The sequence below is a fragment of the Monodelphis domestica genome, chromosome 2 (assembly GCF_027887165.1).
Source record: "Monodelphis domestica isolate mMonDom1 chromosome 2, mMonDom1.pri, whole genome shotgun sequence".
Lineage (NCBI taxonomy): Eukaryota > Metazoa > Chordata > Mammalia > Didelphimorphia > Didelphidae > Monodelphis > Monodelphis domestica.
Genome location: NC_077228.1, coordinates 245,609,401 through 245,624,190, shown reverse-complemented (window position 1 = coordinate 245,624,190; position 14,790 = coordinate 245,609,401). Strand labels below are relative to the sequence as shown.

At 36.3% G+C, this 14,790-nt stretch overlaps 1 protein-coding gene across 11 annotated transcripts in view; it reads right to left on the bottom strand.

The window, feature by feature from the left end:
- The window catches only part of DNAH9 (dynein axonemal heavy chain 9), a 755,194-nt gene that overhangs the window by 33,678 nt on the left and 706,726 nt on the right, over window positions 1-14,790 (bottom strand). For all 11 annotated transcript variants that reach the window (XM_056817453.1, XM_056817454.1, XM_016430769.2 and 8 more), the window contains one exon: window positions 12,018-12,209. In XM_056817453.1, coding sequence (XP_056673431.1) covers window positions 12,018-12,209 — 192 coding nt within the window. The remainder of the gene's footprint in view (window positions 1-12,017; window positions 12,210-14,790) is intronic.

Genomic DNA, 14,790 nt, shown 5'->3' with positions numbered 1-14,790 from the left:
GAGTGAATTTTGGCTGGGAGGTACAGTGAGAATATTTCCCCTATAACACTTTAACTACTCTAGTAGCTTTCTATTTCCTGGATATTTCTATCCAGGAAATGGTTAGTCACAACCAGTTTTGACTATTCTTTCAACAGTCAATAAGCATTTATTAAGTTCCAGCAGGCATAGTGCTAAGCTCTGGGGATACAAAGAGAAGTAAGACAGTCCCTGCCCTTTTGGAACTCACAGTCTACTCAGTGAGACAAGAAGCAAACAAATTGCAATTAATAGCCCTTTTCTTTAGACATATTGAACACGTCACTCACTTTCTATACCCCTCTGCCTCAATTTTGGACCAGTAAAATGTGTTTCTAAATAGTTGAAGGCTTCTTTGGACCCAAATAGCTAACATACTATGCCTTCATATGCATGGGAAGCACCAATTGGTACTCCCTGTAACTATGTGTGAGGTAACTTATAGTCTAGTAGAGCTCTCCACTGCAATATAAACTTTTGTCATTGTCTTAACAGTAAGATTTTCTTCAAGGAATGAAACTTGATGACCTGAGGGTCAGGCCCTCACAGGCCCCTTGCTTATCTTATGTCTTGTTTTCCTTCAAGAGAGGGAGTGTGATATAACAGATGAAAGCTTGTCTCAGAACCTGGAAGAACATTACTGAGTGTGAGCAAGTTGTTTTATAATTTACACCCTTTTCCTTGCAAACTAGCTTTCCAAATGCTTCAAATAGCCTTCATTCTTCATATGCATATATATGTAAATATAATTTTGGTATCATGAGGCCTGTGGGACAGGGTGTCTGGATCCTTAATAGGTCTTCCTAAGTTGTTAGGCAAACGGAACTCATAGCCAATAATACTATTCATTTTTGGCAGATAGCATCTACTTGACACTGCTTAAAATTTGTAAGTGAATTCTTGTCCATTCACACTTGTAATTTAGTTTTTTACATTTAATCTTTGAACTTCTCTATGGCATTTCCCTTGATTGCAATAGGGTTTTGGTAACTGCCACTCCCTTAGAACAGAAGAACTTCTAACTATCCAAGCTAATATCAGTATGCAGCAGAAAGGGTTTGTATGGGTTTTGTGAAGATTGGATTTAGCTCTCCCCTGATACTTAGTTCTTCCTTTATTGTGAAAATTAAATTGTAATCCCATGATTGTAACAATGAAGGTACTTAGCTCTTCCTTTATTGGGAAGATTGAATTGTAATCCAGTCTATTTTTATATTTTAGTCCCCCAAAGGTATTTGAATACTCAGTATTTGAAGTAGAGCTACCCATTTTAACTACATAAATGTGTTAACTTTTAAACTTTTAACAAAAGGTGAACTAACAAAAAAAGGTGTTAAGTAACAAAAAAGGTATAATCTATCCAAAGAAGGTGTGAACTAAAGAGTGGGCAGTCCTGGAAAGGAGTGTCTTCTGTGATTCGTAGATGTGAAATTTAGGGGAGGTGACACAAGAGAAAAAGAAAAAGAAAAAGAAATTTAAAAAGAGGTCCAGAGACCAGAAGAGATTATATTCAATTTGAGTTAGACTGAAGAACTCTCACTTGGAGGAGAGACTGGAACACAGACACTCCCTGTGGAACTGGACCCCTGGAGAGGCTCATGCAGGAGCCCTCAGAATGCTTTCCTTTTAGAAGGTCACCGTGGTGAGTGAAAGACTGACTTAGTAACCCTGCCTTTCTCAGAGGTTTGAGAAAGGCCCATCATCTTGAGAGTTTTTTCCCTGATTAGGGTCTTATAATTTCTACTGGCTCCTTGGAAGCCGGAGTTGTCTCTCTTTCTCTCATTCCTTAATATCTTCCCTCTATTGTAAATAAAACTACAATAAATTTACATTTTACTTTAATAATTCATTTTGGGGTTTAGAAATTAAATTCAAGTCCAATCACAGATAAATTTAACAAATTTTTCACTGACCATGCCATTTGTGACAAAATACCCTCAATCTTCTTAACTTTCCTAGTTTTCCTTTATTGTGACTATCCTGAAGTCAGCTTTTAATGGCTTATTTTGAATCTACACAAATCAGCTGAAGAAATAAGTTTACTGTTTCTAAATCTCCCTTGCCTTAGAGAACAAACAACCCAATTAGCCAATCCTCACTGGCAATACTGACTGACTGAAATGTTAATTAGCTGTGAGAAAAACCTGGAAAAGTAGCCCTGCTAGAGAGAGTATTAAGTTTTAGCCTTCTCTCACTCTGACCTTTCACCCAGAAGAATTAATTTGATTGAAACTTGAAAAAGGACCACACCCAAACACCTAAAAAAATGTGGTTACAGCCAGCTCACAACTTAATTAACAACTGGCTTTTCAGTAAAATGACCAAAATTGGAAAAACATTGTTCTTTGCCTATTTCAGAATCCCAGAGAATGTATGGAAATGGATATACTCCACACTGCACCTGGTTGAGATTTTAATTGTTGGAGCTTTAATATTGCATCTATTTTTCTCTAAGAGAAAACTGGAAGATACCATACATAAGCTAGAGAACCAGATAGGAGAAGTATGTCAGTCTCCCCTTGAAAAACCCATTTCCCGGTCAAAATGACCAGTTGCTTAACTTGAGCTTAGAGAGGAAAGTTTGGGGAAGATCATGGCTTTTATAAAAAACAATGAAATTAATCCTAGTTCCCAAACAATCACCTCCCATACTCAACTTACTCCTTCCCCTACTATCCAACCCACTCCTCCCCCCACCCATGCTGACTACCCCAACCTCTCTACCCTAACTTCACACTCTGCCCATTTTTCCTGCCCCATCCCCTCTGAATCCTTCCCCTCTGCTACTGCCCCTTTTTCCTTTGCCCCTCCTTCCCACCCTGCCCCATTCATTTCCCATACTGCTTCTACTTCTCATCCTTCTGGCACTATGGGTCAACTACCCCAGAAATAATAACAACTTTAGAAATAATTATAGAACGACTATAATAATGATCATAGAAATCATGACTTTAGAATTGATAGAAATAACTATAATGACTATAGGAATCAAAATTTTAGAAATCAAATTTCTAGAAATATAAATTGGGGAAATAATGCTCCAACTGTGACAAAGGAACACACAATAAAATATCAAACAATAATTAAAAAATGGAGCTCTTTCACGCTATAACCAGGGTGAAAATCCCCATCCACATGGAGAATCCCAGAAAATTGCCCAAGCATCTTTCTGATGGTATGATGGGGGTGGTGGTAGTGGTGGTAAGGGCTTTGAAATTAAAGAACAAAACTTTTGATTTTCCAGATCATGATATTTTAATGCCAATTATCCCTGTACACCCCCACATACACACACATAGTAAGGAACCTTATGTCCCCTTAAAGGTGGGGAATTCATACTACAATTGTCTTGTGGACACTGGAGCCTGTAGGTAGGTCTTGGTAACCAAACCAGATGCAAAATGTGACTCTATTGGCTCTATAAATGCAGTAGGTATATCAGAACACCTCAAAAGGTCCCAAAACTTTCTCCTTGCATGGTATGCATGGGACCCCTAACCGTTGAATACTCTTTTCTTTTAATGCCTGGATGCCCCACAAACTTGCTGGGAGGGATTCACCATGCAAACTACAGGCCACAATAATTTGTGCTCCAGAAGACTCTTTATCATTGGACCTGAGGAATCTTTAAATTTACTCCTTCTCCTTCTCTCAGATAGCCAGGAGGTAAAAGAGCCTCCAAACTTTGCAAGACCTGCAGATATATCAGAGTCTCTTTGGGCCACATCTTCTGATGTAGGCTTAATTAAATCAGCTATCCCTTCCCAATTAAAACTAAATCTAGTCCATATCCTTCTATTCTTCAGTACCTACTCTCAAAAGAGGCAATTGAGGATATTACCCCAGTAATAAATTCATTAATTGACCAGGGAATCATAATCCCCTGTAAATCTGAATACAATATGCCCATCCTGCCATTGGGGCCCAATGGCAAGCACCGCTATAGATTTGTACAAGACCTGAGAGCAGTGAACAAACATGTTATAAAGAGACAACCTGTATTTTCTAACATAACACAACATAACGTAACGTAACGTAACATAACGTAACGTAACGCAACGCAACGCAACGCAACGCAACGCAAAGCAACGCAACGCAACGCAACACAACACAACATAACATAACATAACATAACATAACATAACATAACATAACGTAACATAACATAAATACTATTATTTCTTCTATTCCTAGCACAGCTACATACTTTATAGTAGTACAGTTGTGCTCTGCCTTCTTGTACATTAAAATTCCAGGCATATTTTTGCCTTCACATGGAAGGACTCTCAGTGGACATGAACTTGTCTGCCTCAAGGTTTTGTGGAAAGTACAGGATTTTTTGCACAAATTTTAAGTCGACAGTGACAATATAAAATTTAAAAACAGCAAATTAATAAAAATATGTAGATGGCTTAGACAAATTCTGAAGCATGCCAAGAGGATAGTAAGCACCTCCCCCTAGAACTATACAAAAGAGGACACAAGATTTCGGAGGAAAAGGTTCAGTGTTGTCTCCCAAAAGTAGAATACTTGAGATTCATTATAACTGCTGGTGCCCACATAATTTCTCCTAAGTGCATAGAAAACATTCAAAAATTAAGTGCACCTACCACTAAAAGGCAATTGAGGGCAATTCTTGGAGCAACAGAATTTTGTAGGCAGTGGATTCCTTGTTGTGGGGAAAATCACTAAATCCCTTGTATCACTTACAAAAAACCTGGTCCCTGAACCACTTAAATTAGAAACAGTACACCTAACAGATCTTTCAAATTTAAAACAGGCTATCCTGTCTGCCCCTGCTCTAGGCATCCCAAATATGATAAACCATTTAATATATATATATATGCATATATATATATATATATATATATATATATATAAACAAAAAGGGGTATTTTTAGGTGTTCTAACTCAACTTTTGGGACCTCCTCAATGCTAGATCCAGTAGCTGCTGGAGCACTACCATGCCTTAGAGGAGTAGCTGATGCAGCTTTAATAGTAACCAAATCAGCTGACCTGGTATTGGGATGCCCTCTGACCATAATGTATTTTCATGTAAATTCATGATTTAAACCCAGGTGTGTATATAAAGAATTTGAAACATACTGGGTTGACTGAACCTGCTTGTGATGGACCATTCCAAGTCCTAGTAACTACACCAACAGCTATTAAAATTGGAGAGAGGGACTCATGGATTCATTGTAGTCATGTAAAACGAGTACCCTCTATTGATAATGAATAATTGACTTTATTGATAGTATTTAACTGTTGATTATGATAAGATTTCCCTATTGATGTATCTGTACTATTTTATTGCATTTTATTTCTGCCATACAGTATTTTATTTTTTCTTCTTTCTCTCATTTTTGCATTTGAAGCACATGTAATTGTATTGGAAATTTTTTCTTTCTATTTTTGATTTTTGCAATAAGCTAAGATGACTATTTTCTTAGCATAAAAATGCATACCCCAAAAGCTTTAGACTATGGAAACCTGTAATTTATGATTGTCTCTAATTCTAGGAAATAAAATTTTATAAAGGGAGCATAGATTTTATCTACATACTGCCATAGAAGCACAGATTTAACCTGAAAGGTGCCAAAAGAGCACACAGGTCAAAAGAAGCCAATCCATGTGGGAGTGATGAATTTCTACACCAGTATGAAAGGACTTGTACCTAGTGTGAGACTTGAGGTTGCAGCCCTTGACATATGTTAAGATGCAGGACTCCTTGAACTACACTCTTTGTTAAATACTTTCTATGAAATTACCTAATAATTGGCTTGTCTGGCTCCCATATCCCTGAGAAATGATGAAAGATCAGACTAAGGAATGACACTTTCCTCTTATACAAAAATCTAGCTTCTCTTTTTTCTCTCTTATATTATGACAACTTCCTGTAGTCCTGACTTATAATGGGTAAATAAAATATCACTGCATTTTTTCCCCTACAGACTTGTGGGATAAAATTTACTTTAATTGGACCCTAATAACAAGGACCTATTATGAATTTATCCTTTTTTAATTCATAAATTTTATAGACATAGTCTATAAATATAAATATGGAGTTTTGATTCTTATTTTGACTTATTTCTCTCAAAACTTAATTTTTTATGTTTTTGGTTTTTTCTTTTGATAATTGACTCATACACACATAGCAACCATTTTGAGTTGATCTGAGTGTTGGCAAACACCCTCTTCAGGGGGGATTTTATTTTATTTTTATTTTAAATAATCCAAGATTTAAAATTTTGTTTGAGAAAAATTTCAGGAAAAGAAGTTTGCTAACTCCTTGAATCCAGAAGAATGAACTCTTTGAAAAAAGATGCTTGCAAAAACCTACATTGCATCGAGAATGAACTTTTAGGTGCAATATATTGAACAAAAGGGGATTTAACCTTTATTGTAAATGTATACTTTTATGCCAAAGGGAACTGCCCCCTAATTTGGCTTTTTGTCAATGCGCCTAGCAAGCTTCCTCTCTTTTCTATTTCTCTCTAACTGTTGTAATTTCCGCTTAGAAATTGAAATATTGTATACATCTGTAGTTAGAAAGTTTTAGGACTACAAGATGATTCTGTTAAATGATCAATGGGGATACTAGTCTCCCAATGATCATGGGGGGGATTGCAAAGATTGGATTTAGTATTCGCCTGATTGTAACAATGAAGATACTTAGCTCTTCCTTTATTGTGAAAATCAAATTGTAATCCCCTGATTGTAACAATGAAGGCACTTAGCTCTTCCTTTATTGGGAAGATTGAATTGTAATCCAGTCTATTTTTAGATTTTAATCCCCCAAAGGTTAGGGTAACTCAATATTTGAAGTAGAGCTACCCATTTTAACTACAAAAAGGTGTTAACTAACTACAAAATGTGTACTAACAAAAAAAGGTGTTAAGTAACCAAAAAAGGTATAATCTAACCAAAGAAGGTATGAATTAAAGAGTGGGATGGGGCAGCTGGGTAGCTCAGTGACTTGAGAGCCAGGCCTAGAGACGGAAGGTCCTAGGTTCAAATCTGGCCTCAGACACTTCCCAGCTGTGTGACCCTGGTCAAGTCACTTAAACCTCATTGCCTGGCCCTTACCACTCTTCTGTCTTGGAGTCAATACATACTCCAAGATGGAAGGTAAGGGTTTAAAAAAAAATAGAGAGTGGACAGTCCTGGAAAGGAGTGTCTGCTGTGATTCGTAGATGTGAAATTTACAGGAGGTGACACAAGAGAAAAAGATCTTTAAAAAGAGGACCAGAGACCAGAAGAGATTATGTTCAATTTGAGTTAGATAGAACTCTCACTTGGAGGAGAGACTGGAAGACAGACACTCCCTGTGTAACTGGACTCCTGGAGGAGCTCGTGCAGGAGCCCTCAGACTGCTTTCCTTTTAGAAGGTCACTGTTGATCAGTGAAAGGCTGACTTAGTAACCCTGCCTTTCTCAGAGGTTTAGAAAGACCCATCATCTTGAGACTTTTTTTCCCTGATTAGGGCCTTAGAATTTCTACTTGGCTCAGAGGAAGCTGGAGTTGTCTCTCTTATTCCTTAATATCTTCCTTCTATTGTAAATAAAATAAAATAAAATAAAATATTGTAAATAAAACTACCAAAAATTTACATTTTACTTTAATAATTCATTTTGGGATTTAGAAGTTTAAATTGGGATTTAGAAATTAAATTCCGGGAGACCACCAAATATTTATTCAAGTCCAACCACAAATAAAGGTAATGGTTTGCATAGATTGATTGTGGTGACTGCTAAAGTAAACCATAAAAGCCTTTTCACATTCTTTATTCCAGTAATCTCCATTGGCTTCTGATGTGTTCAGTCAAGTTGATCTTTCTTGTCTTCTTGCTTTAGATTCTTTCTAATTATATATCCTTATATGAGATTCTTAAAAAATTTAGCAATAGTGACATAATTCTTCGTAAATCAACTTACCAACTGACAAGCCTACAAATCAGGATACCCATTTCCCTATGATATTCCCTGTTATCACAGCCCAGGAAAAGTGAGTTAGAGAGTACTATAGGAGTCAGTCCATCTTGTCTCCTGCCTTTCCTCACTCATCTGTCTACAAGTAACAGCTTCCTTAGGTTTAATTACAATTGATCAGGAATTTATCATTACAATCTTAAACTGTACTACAAAGCAGTCATCATCAAAACAATATGGTACTGGAATAGACTAGCGGTAAATGACCTCAGCAAGCTAGTGTTCAATAAATCCAAAGATCCCAACTTCCAGAACAAGAACTCACTACTTGACAAAAACTGCTGGGGAAATTGGAAAACAGTATGGGAAAAATTAGGTTTAGATCAATATGTCATACCTTATACCAATATAAATGCAAAATGGGTAAATGACTTAAATATAAAAAGGGAAATTATAAGTAAATTATGTGAATATAGAATAGTATGTTTGTCAGATCTGTGGGAAAGGATGGAATTTAAAACCAAGAAAGATAGAGAACATTATAAAATGTAAAATACAGTGCTGGTGAAGTTGTGAACTGATCCAAACATTCTGAAAGGTGATTTGTCATTATGCCCAAAGGATTTTAAAAGAATGCATACCCTTAGATCCAGCTACTACTAGGTTTTTACCCCAAAGAGATAATAAGGTGAAATACTTGTATAATTCATATCTGCACTCTTTGGGGTGGCAACAAATGAGAGGGGATGCCTCTACTGGATAGTGGCTGAACAAATTGTGGTATATGATGGTGATGGAATATTATTGTGCACTAAGGGAAGATAAACTGCTTGATTTTTATGTGAGCTGGAAAGACCTTCATGAACTGATGCAAGTGATATAGGATGTGGGGTTTTGTTTTTTAAAAGATTACTTTATTACAAAAATGGATAATGTGAAAATAGATATTGAGTGATAATACATGTATAATCAAGTGGAATTGATTGTTCACTCTGGGAGAGGAAAGGGAAAAGGGGAGGGAAAGAGCATGAATCATGTAATCATAGAAAAATACTTAAATTTATAAAACAATAAAAATAACAAAAAATTCACATCTCTCAATTAAAAACAAAACAAAACAAATTGCCTTCCTGAATGGTTGTATCAATTCACAACTCCACCAGCAATGCATTAGTATCCCAATTTTGCCACATCCCCTCCAATATTTAGTCCATCCTTTACTGTCATATTGGCTAATCTTCTAGATGTGAGGTAGTGTCTCAGAGTTGTTCTGATTCACATTTCTCTAATCAGGAGGGATTTAGAACCTTTTTTTAGGTGATTATTGATAGTTTTGATTCTTCATCTGAAAGGTCTTGTATTTTTGAAATTCCTATCTTATCAGGAATTTTAGGAAGATTTGTATTCTCAAATAACCTACAGAAACATAATTTGATGAGTACTTCACATTTTCCTAAAGTATTTATAGCATCTTGATGCTCTCAATAGGTTTATCTCTGAAGTCATGTGGTACTCCTTTATTGAGTCCTCTGTGTAACTTTAGCTTCATTGATGGGTGCTAATAGTCTATGGATTCATATTACTTATATCACCTTCCATATATGAATAGATTCACTGATATAAACAAAATTATCTCAGAGCAACTACTCTCATTAAACGTGAAGCCGACTGCTCAATTATAATTTACAACAAAAGAAATTTTTTTCTTTAGTTGATTCCTGCAAAACTGGAGCAGCCAAGAAAAAGAACAAGAGGTAGAGAACCTTTTTAAAAGGACACTCAAATATATTCCAGATAAAACTCCAATGTATAACTTCTGTTTCTGGGCTACTCTTCCAACCTTAACTTGCAAGCTGGGTCTCCTAGGAAGAAACCTTTTCTCTTTAGTAAATTAATTAAAGCCTGGGATTCACTCACCCGCAAAGAGATACATTATTGTGGAAGGGAAAGTAAGTTCATAACCAATATTCTAGGCTCATGCTATTGCACTTAAAATAAGTCTGAGCCAGCAGTTATGTGGCTCAGTGAAGGGAGAGCCAGGCCTGGAACAAGGAGATCCTCAGTTCAAATCTAGCCTCAGATACTTATTATCTGTGTGTCCCTGGGCAAGTCACTTAATCCTAATTGTCTAACACTTATTAGTCCTCTGCCTTGTAACTAATACTAAGTACTAATTCCAAGTCAGAAGGCAAGGGTTTAAAAAATCAGTCTAAGTCCCATAGTTACATTACAGGCCCTGTAGTGGCCAGCACTTAATGTTTTTTAAATTGTTTTATGGATCACATCAATCCTGGAACTCACATCTCTGCAGTACCCTCTGCTCCTGGGTTTCTACCCTGCCTGCGATAGGAGAATGTGGAAAGTGAACAGTAGAGAGTTCCTCCCAAGTCCTTCATTTAAAGATGGGATCCAGACCAATTGTCTCTTCATTTCCCACTCACCTACATTCCTCTGGACTTTGTTATGCCCCTCCCACTAGGCATTGTCCTCCCATTCCTGTTACCCATCCCCCAACAGATATGCCCATCCTTAAGGGCAGGGACAATGTTTTGTCTTTTTAGTCTCAATGCTTAGTACAGTTCCCAGGAACATAGCGGACACAATTTTATTGACCGACTTATCAGTATTAGTTTTGTCTCCTTTACATAAAACTAGATTATAAAATCCTAATGGCAGAAACCATATCTTCTATATCTTTTTTTTTCAACCTTTACATTCTGTATTGGAACCAATACTAAGTATTGATTCTAAGGCACAAGAGTGATGAGGGCTAAACAATTGGGGCTGTAACTTGCCCAGTGTCACATAACTGTCAGGTCACATTTGAGCCCAGGTCTTCTTGACTCTAGGTCTATTGCTCTATCCACTGAGCAACCTAGCTGTCCCTATCTCCTATATCCTTATAGCACCAAACATTGTGTTGTGTAAGTAAGCATTCACTAAAGATATGTTCATTGACATTAAAATACATCAGAACTTTGTACAATGTAGTAATTAACAGAAGCTTCAGTGAACTATCAGGGATTTAATGCCTTCCTCTTTAGGGGACAGATGGTGAGTACAAATATGGACTGAAGCATGTTTTCCTAATGCAATGATTTCTTTTGCTTAGTTGTAGTTCCTTATTCCAGGAAGAATTCTATTGAGGTGAGGGTGCCATAGGAAAGTGATTATAAAAAAAGAAAAGAACATAGAGATTTTGTACTATGAAGAAATTTCTCATTGTGAAACCATTTTTGTAGTGGCCAGCAAGCATCAGAAAGAGTAGAAGATTATAAAGTTGTGATCCATTGAAAAGTTTAAGGATAAACATTATTATTTAGTAGAAATGGGCTAAATTCTTTACTAGGAATTTGCTTTTAACTAGGTCTTGGTTATTTTTTATATTCAAGTAATGAAATGCATTTCTTTGATATTGCATTTGGAATTGAGAAACATACATTTCAGTAAGAACTGAAATCCTTGTGATAAGAATGGACCAATTTGATTTAAAAAAAATTTTTTTTAATTTACATTATGGAAACAATTAAAAAAGTTATTTAATTAATTTAGACTATTTTTCCATGGTTACATGATTCATGTTCTTTCCCTTCCCTCTTCCCTCCCCCCTCCTGAAGCTGATGAGCAAGTGGAAACAATTTTTAACTATTGTTTTCTGACATTTTAGCATTCACTGATTTTTTTCTTTCATCTCCCCTCCCCCAATACCCTTCCTAAGGCAATAAATAGTCCAATATATACTAGTGCTTTGATGCAATACATATTTCCATATTGCTGATGTCATGAAAAAAGACACATCCAATTTGATATTAATGACAAGTATTACCTGAGTTTAGGAACTCATAAACTTCCTTAACCAGGGAAATAGAGCTTTGAGAGCCATTCCAGCAAGTATATTTCAAAATGACTTTAAAAGTATTGCTGGAACAGCCTAAAGCATTATGTTTTCTAGAGAATATAGGGCTAGAAGGGATCTTTGAAACTATCTAGTCCCATCTCCAACTTTTTCATTTTAAAACAGAGTAATAAACCTAGGGAGGTAAAGTTCACATAGTATGGGAAGATTACCTGGTGATAACTGTTGTAATCCATATTGCCTGGCATCGGGAACCCTGGAGCCAGAAACATTTCTCCTTCTAACATTTCTGGCTTAATGAATTCCTCCAGGTATGTTCTACAAAGCCTCCTGTCCCAGTTATCTGTGATGTGACCTCCATACATGATCTCACCAAAGAGATAGCGCAAGTCATCATAGGGTACCTAAGAGACAGAGAATGGGAATGAAATTAGACTGAATTGCAGCATAGGAATTAATGTGTAGATTAAATAGTTTGATCACTAAAGAATGTGATTTCAGGTACAATGAAATGTGGGGAACATAGGGACTTTGACTTCCTCCAAATGACTCCGACTTCACCAGCTATTTCTTCTTCCACGCCAATACAATTGAATGCTACTGGAAGACACAGAAGCATCCTTACTCAACTACAAATGTTTGCTCTCTAATCTCACCTCTGGCTTTAATTGGACCATGTAGGAACTCCATGAGCTAAATTATAGGCCTATTCCTTTTCACCAAGAACAAAAGTGTGAAGGAAGGATTATGCATGTAAAATATTGGGGGAAATATTTGTATTTCTTGCCATGTCTTTGAAATAAATATCCTTTTGTGAAAACTATCCAATGTTAGATCATCAAATGGAACTGAGGTTTAAGTTACTAGCCCCCTAATATAGAAGAACAAAGCTGATGGTGGCTAGATCTAATGACAGTAGGGAAAATTTTTCCTTAAATCTCTCCAGATACCTTGAAACTTTGAATGTAGATATAACCTATCTGGCCTTTAGAGAGTGGGGCCAGAATATCTGCTACAAGCACATGTCACACAAAGACCAGGAAAAGAGAATTATATGTGAAAATGCAAGCCTATTGCATAGAAAAAATATTTTTATAGCTTGGATATATGTATACACTTAATGTGGTAGTACCAGCATTGCCTCCCTTGTCTGTGTCCCCTTCTCAACATTCTTCTGTTCTCCTCTGAGCAATACATTTTATTTATACTCTTTCCCCCCTATTTTCTCTTTTGCATCATTATCAGTGTCCCACAATTTCCTGCCCCCATAAGTATAGCCAAGCAAAGTATTTTTTTATTGAAAATATCTGAAAATTTGTCCATAGTCCATCATCTCCCCACCAAGAATTTGATAGCAATCTTTTTCATCAATCCTTTGGAATCTTTCATTATTGGTTGCATTGGATGATCTGAGTTTTTACATAGTTATTTATTTTTATCTTAATTTAATTTTTTCCAATTACATGTAATAATTAATAGCTTCCAACATTTTTTTAAATAACCCTTACCTTCTGTCTTAGAGTCAATCCTGTGTATTGGCTCCAAGGCAGAAGAGTGGTAAGGGCTAGGCAATGGGGGTCAAGTGACTTGCCCAGGGTCACACAGCTAGGAAGTGGCTGAGGCCGGATTTGAACCTAGGACCTCCCGTCTCTAGGCCTAGTTCTCAGTCCACTGAGCTACCCAGCTGCCCCCAGCTTCCAACATTTTTAAAAGCATATTGGACCTTGCATTCTCTCCCTTCTTCCTTTCCCCTCAACTCCCACCCATGTTGAGATGGTAAGCAATCTTATATGGATTTTATATGTGCAATCACGGAAAAGATTTTCCCATATTAATCCTTTTGTAGAAGAAAACTCAAATAAAAAAATTAAAAAAGTTTGCTTTAGTCTGGATTTAGACTCTTATTAGTCATTTTTTTCTCTGGAAGCAGATGGCATTTTTTTTATCATGAGCTCTTTGGGGATAGTTTTAGATTGCTGAGAATAGCTGTTTTTCACAGTTGTTCATTGTATAGTATTCCTATCAATGTGTTCAATATTCTCCCAATTCTGCTTATTTCATTCTGCTTCAGTTCATGGAAGACTTTCCAGGTTTTTTTTAGCTCTTCCTTGTCATTTCTTATTGCCCAATATTATTCTATTACCATCATATACTATAACTTACTCAGCCATTCCCCAGTGGGTGGGTATTCCCTTACTTTCCAATTCTTTGCACCTCCTTCCAAAGAGCTGCTTTAAATATTATAGGTCCTTCCCCTTTTTGTTTTTTCTCTGTTGGGGATATAAATCTAGTAATGGTATTTCTGGGTCAAAGGGTATCTACTGTCATAGCCCTTTGGGCATAGGTCTAAATTGCTCTACAGAATGGTTAAATCAGTTCAGAACTCCCCCAATAGGGCATCAGTGTGTCACCTTTTCCATATTCCCTCCAAGTTTTGTTATTTTCCTTTTCTGTCATAAAAGCCAATCTGATTGTTATTTTAATTTGTGTTTCTTTAATAGTGGTTTTTGAGTATTTTTTTGCATGACTAATAGAGAGCTTTAATTACTTTGAGAACTGCCTATTCATATACTTTGACCATTTATCAAGTGGAGAATGATGTTATATATTTAATTTTTAATGTATTTGAGAAATGAGACCTTTTTATGGAGACTTGTGAAAAATTTTTGCACCATTATGATAATTGTATTACTCTCCATCTTATTACCCATGTTTCGGTTCTGACCTCCTTCTTCATCATTTTGCCCTCTTTTCTATCAGTCCCACCCTATTTCTGTTATCTTTTTTCCCTCCTACTAACTTTAGGGTAAGATAGCTTTCTCTATACCCAATTTATTGTGTATGTTCTTCCCTCACTGAATCAAAATTCTGATGAAAGTAAGGTTCATATGATCCTCCTTTATCACTCATTTCTTTTCCCAATTTTTCCTCTACTACTCTTGTTTGATTTTTAAAATCCTTTTCGAGTTTTCCCAGCAATTCTAT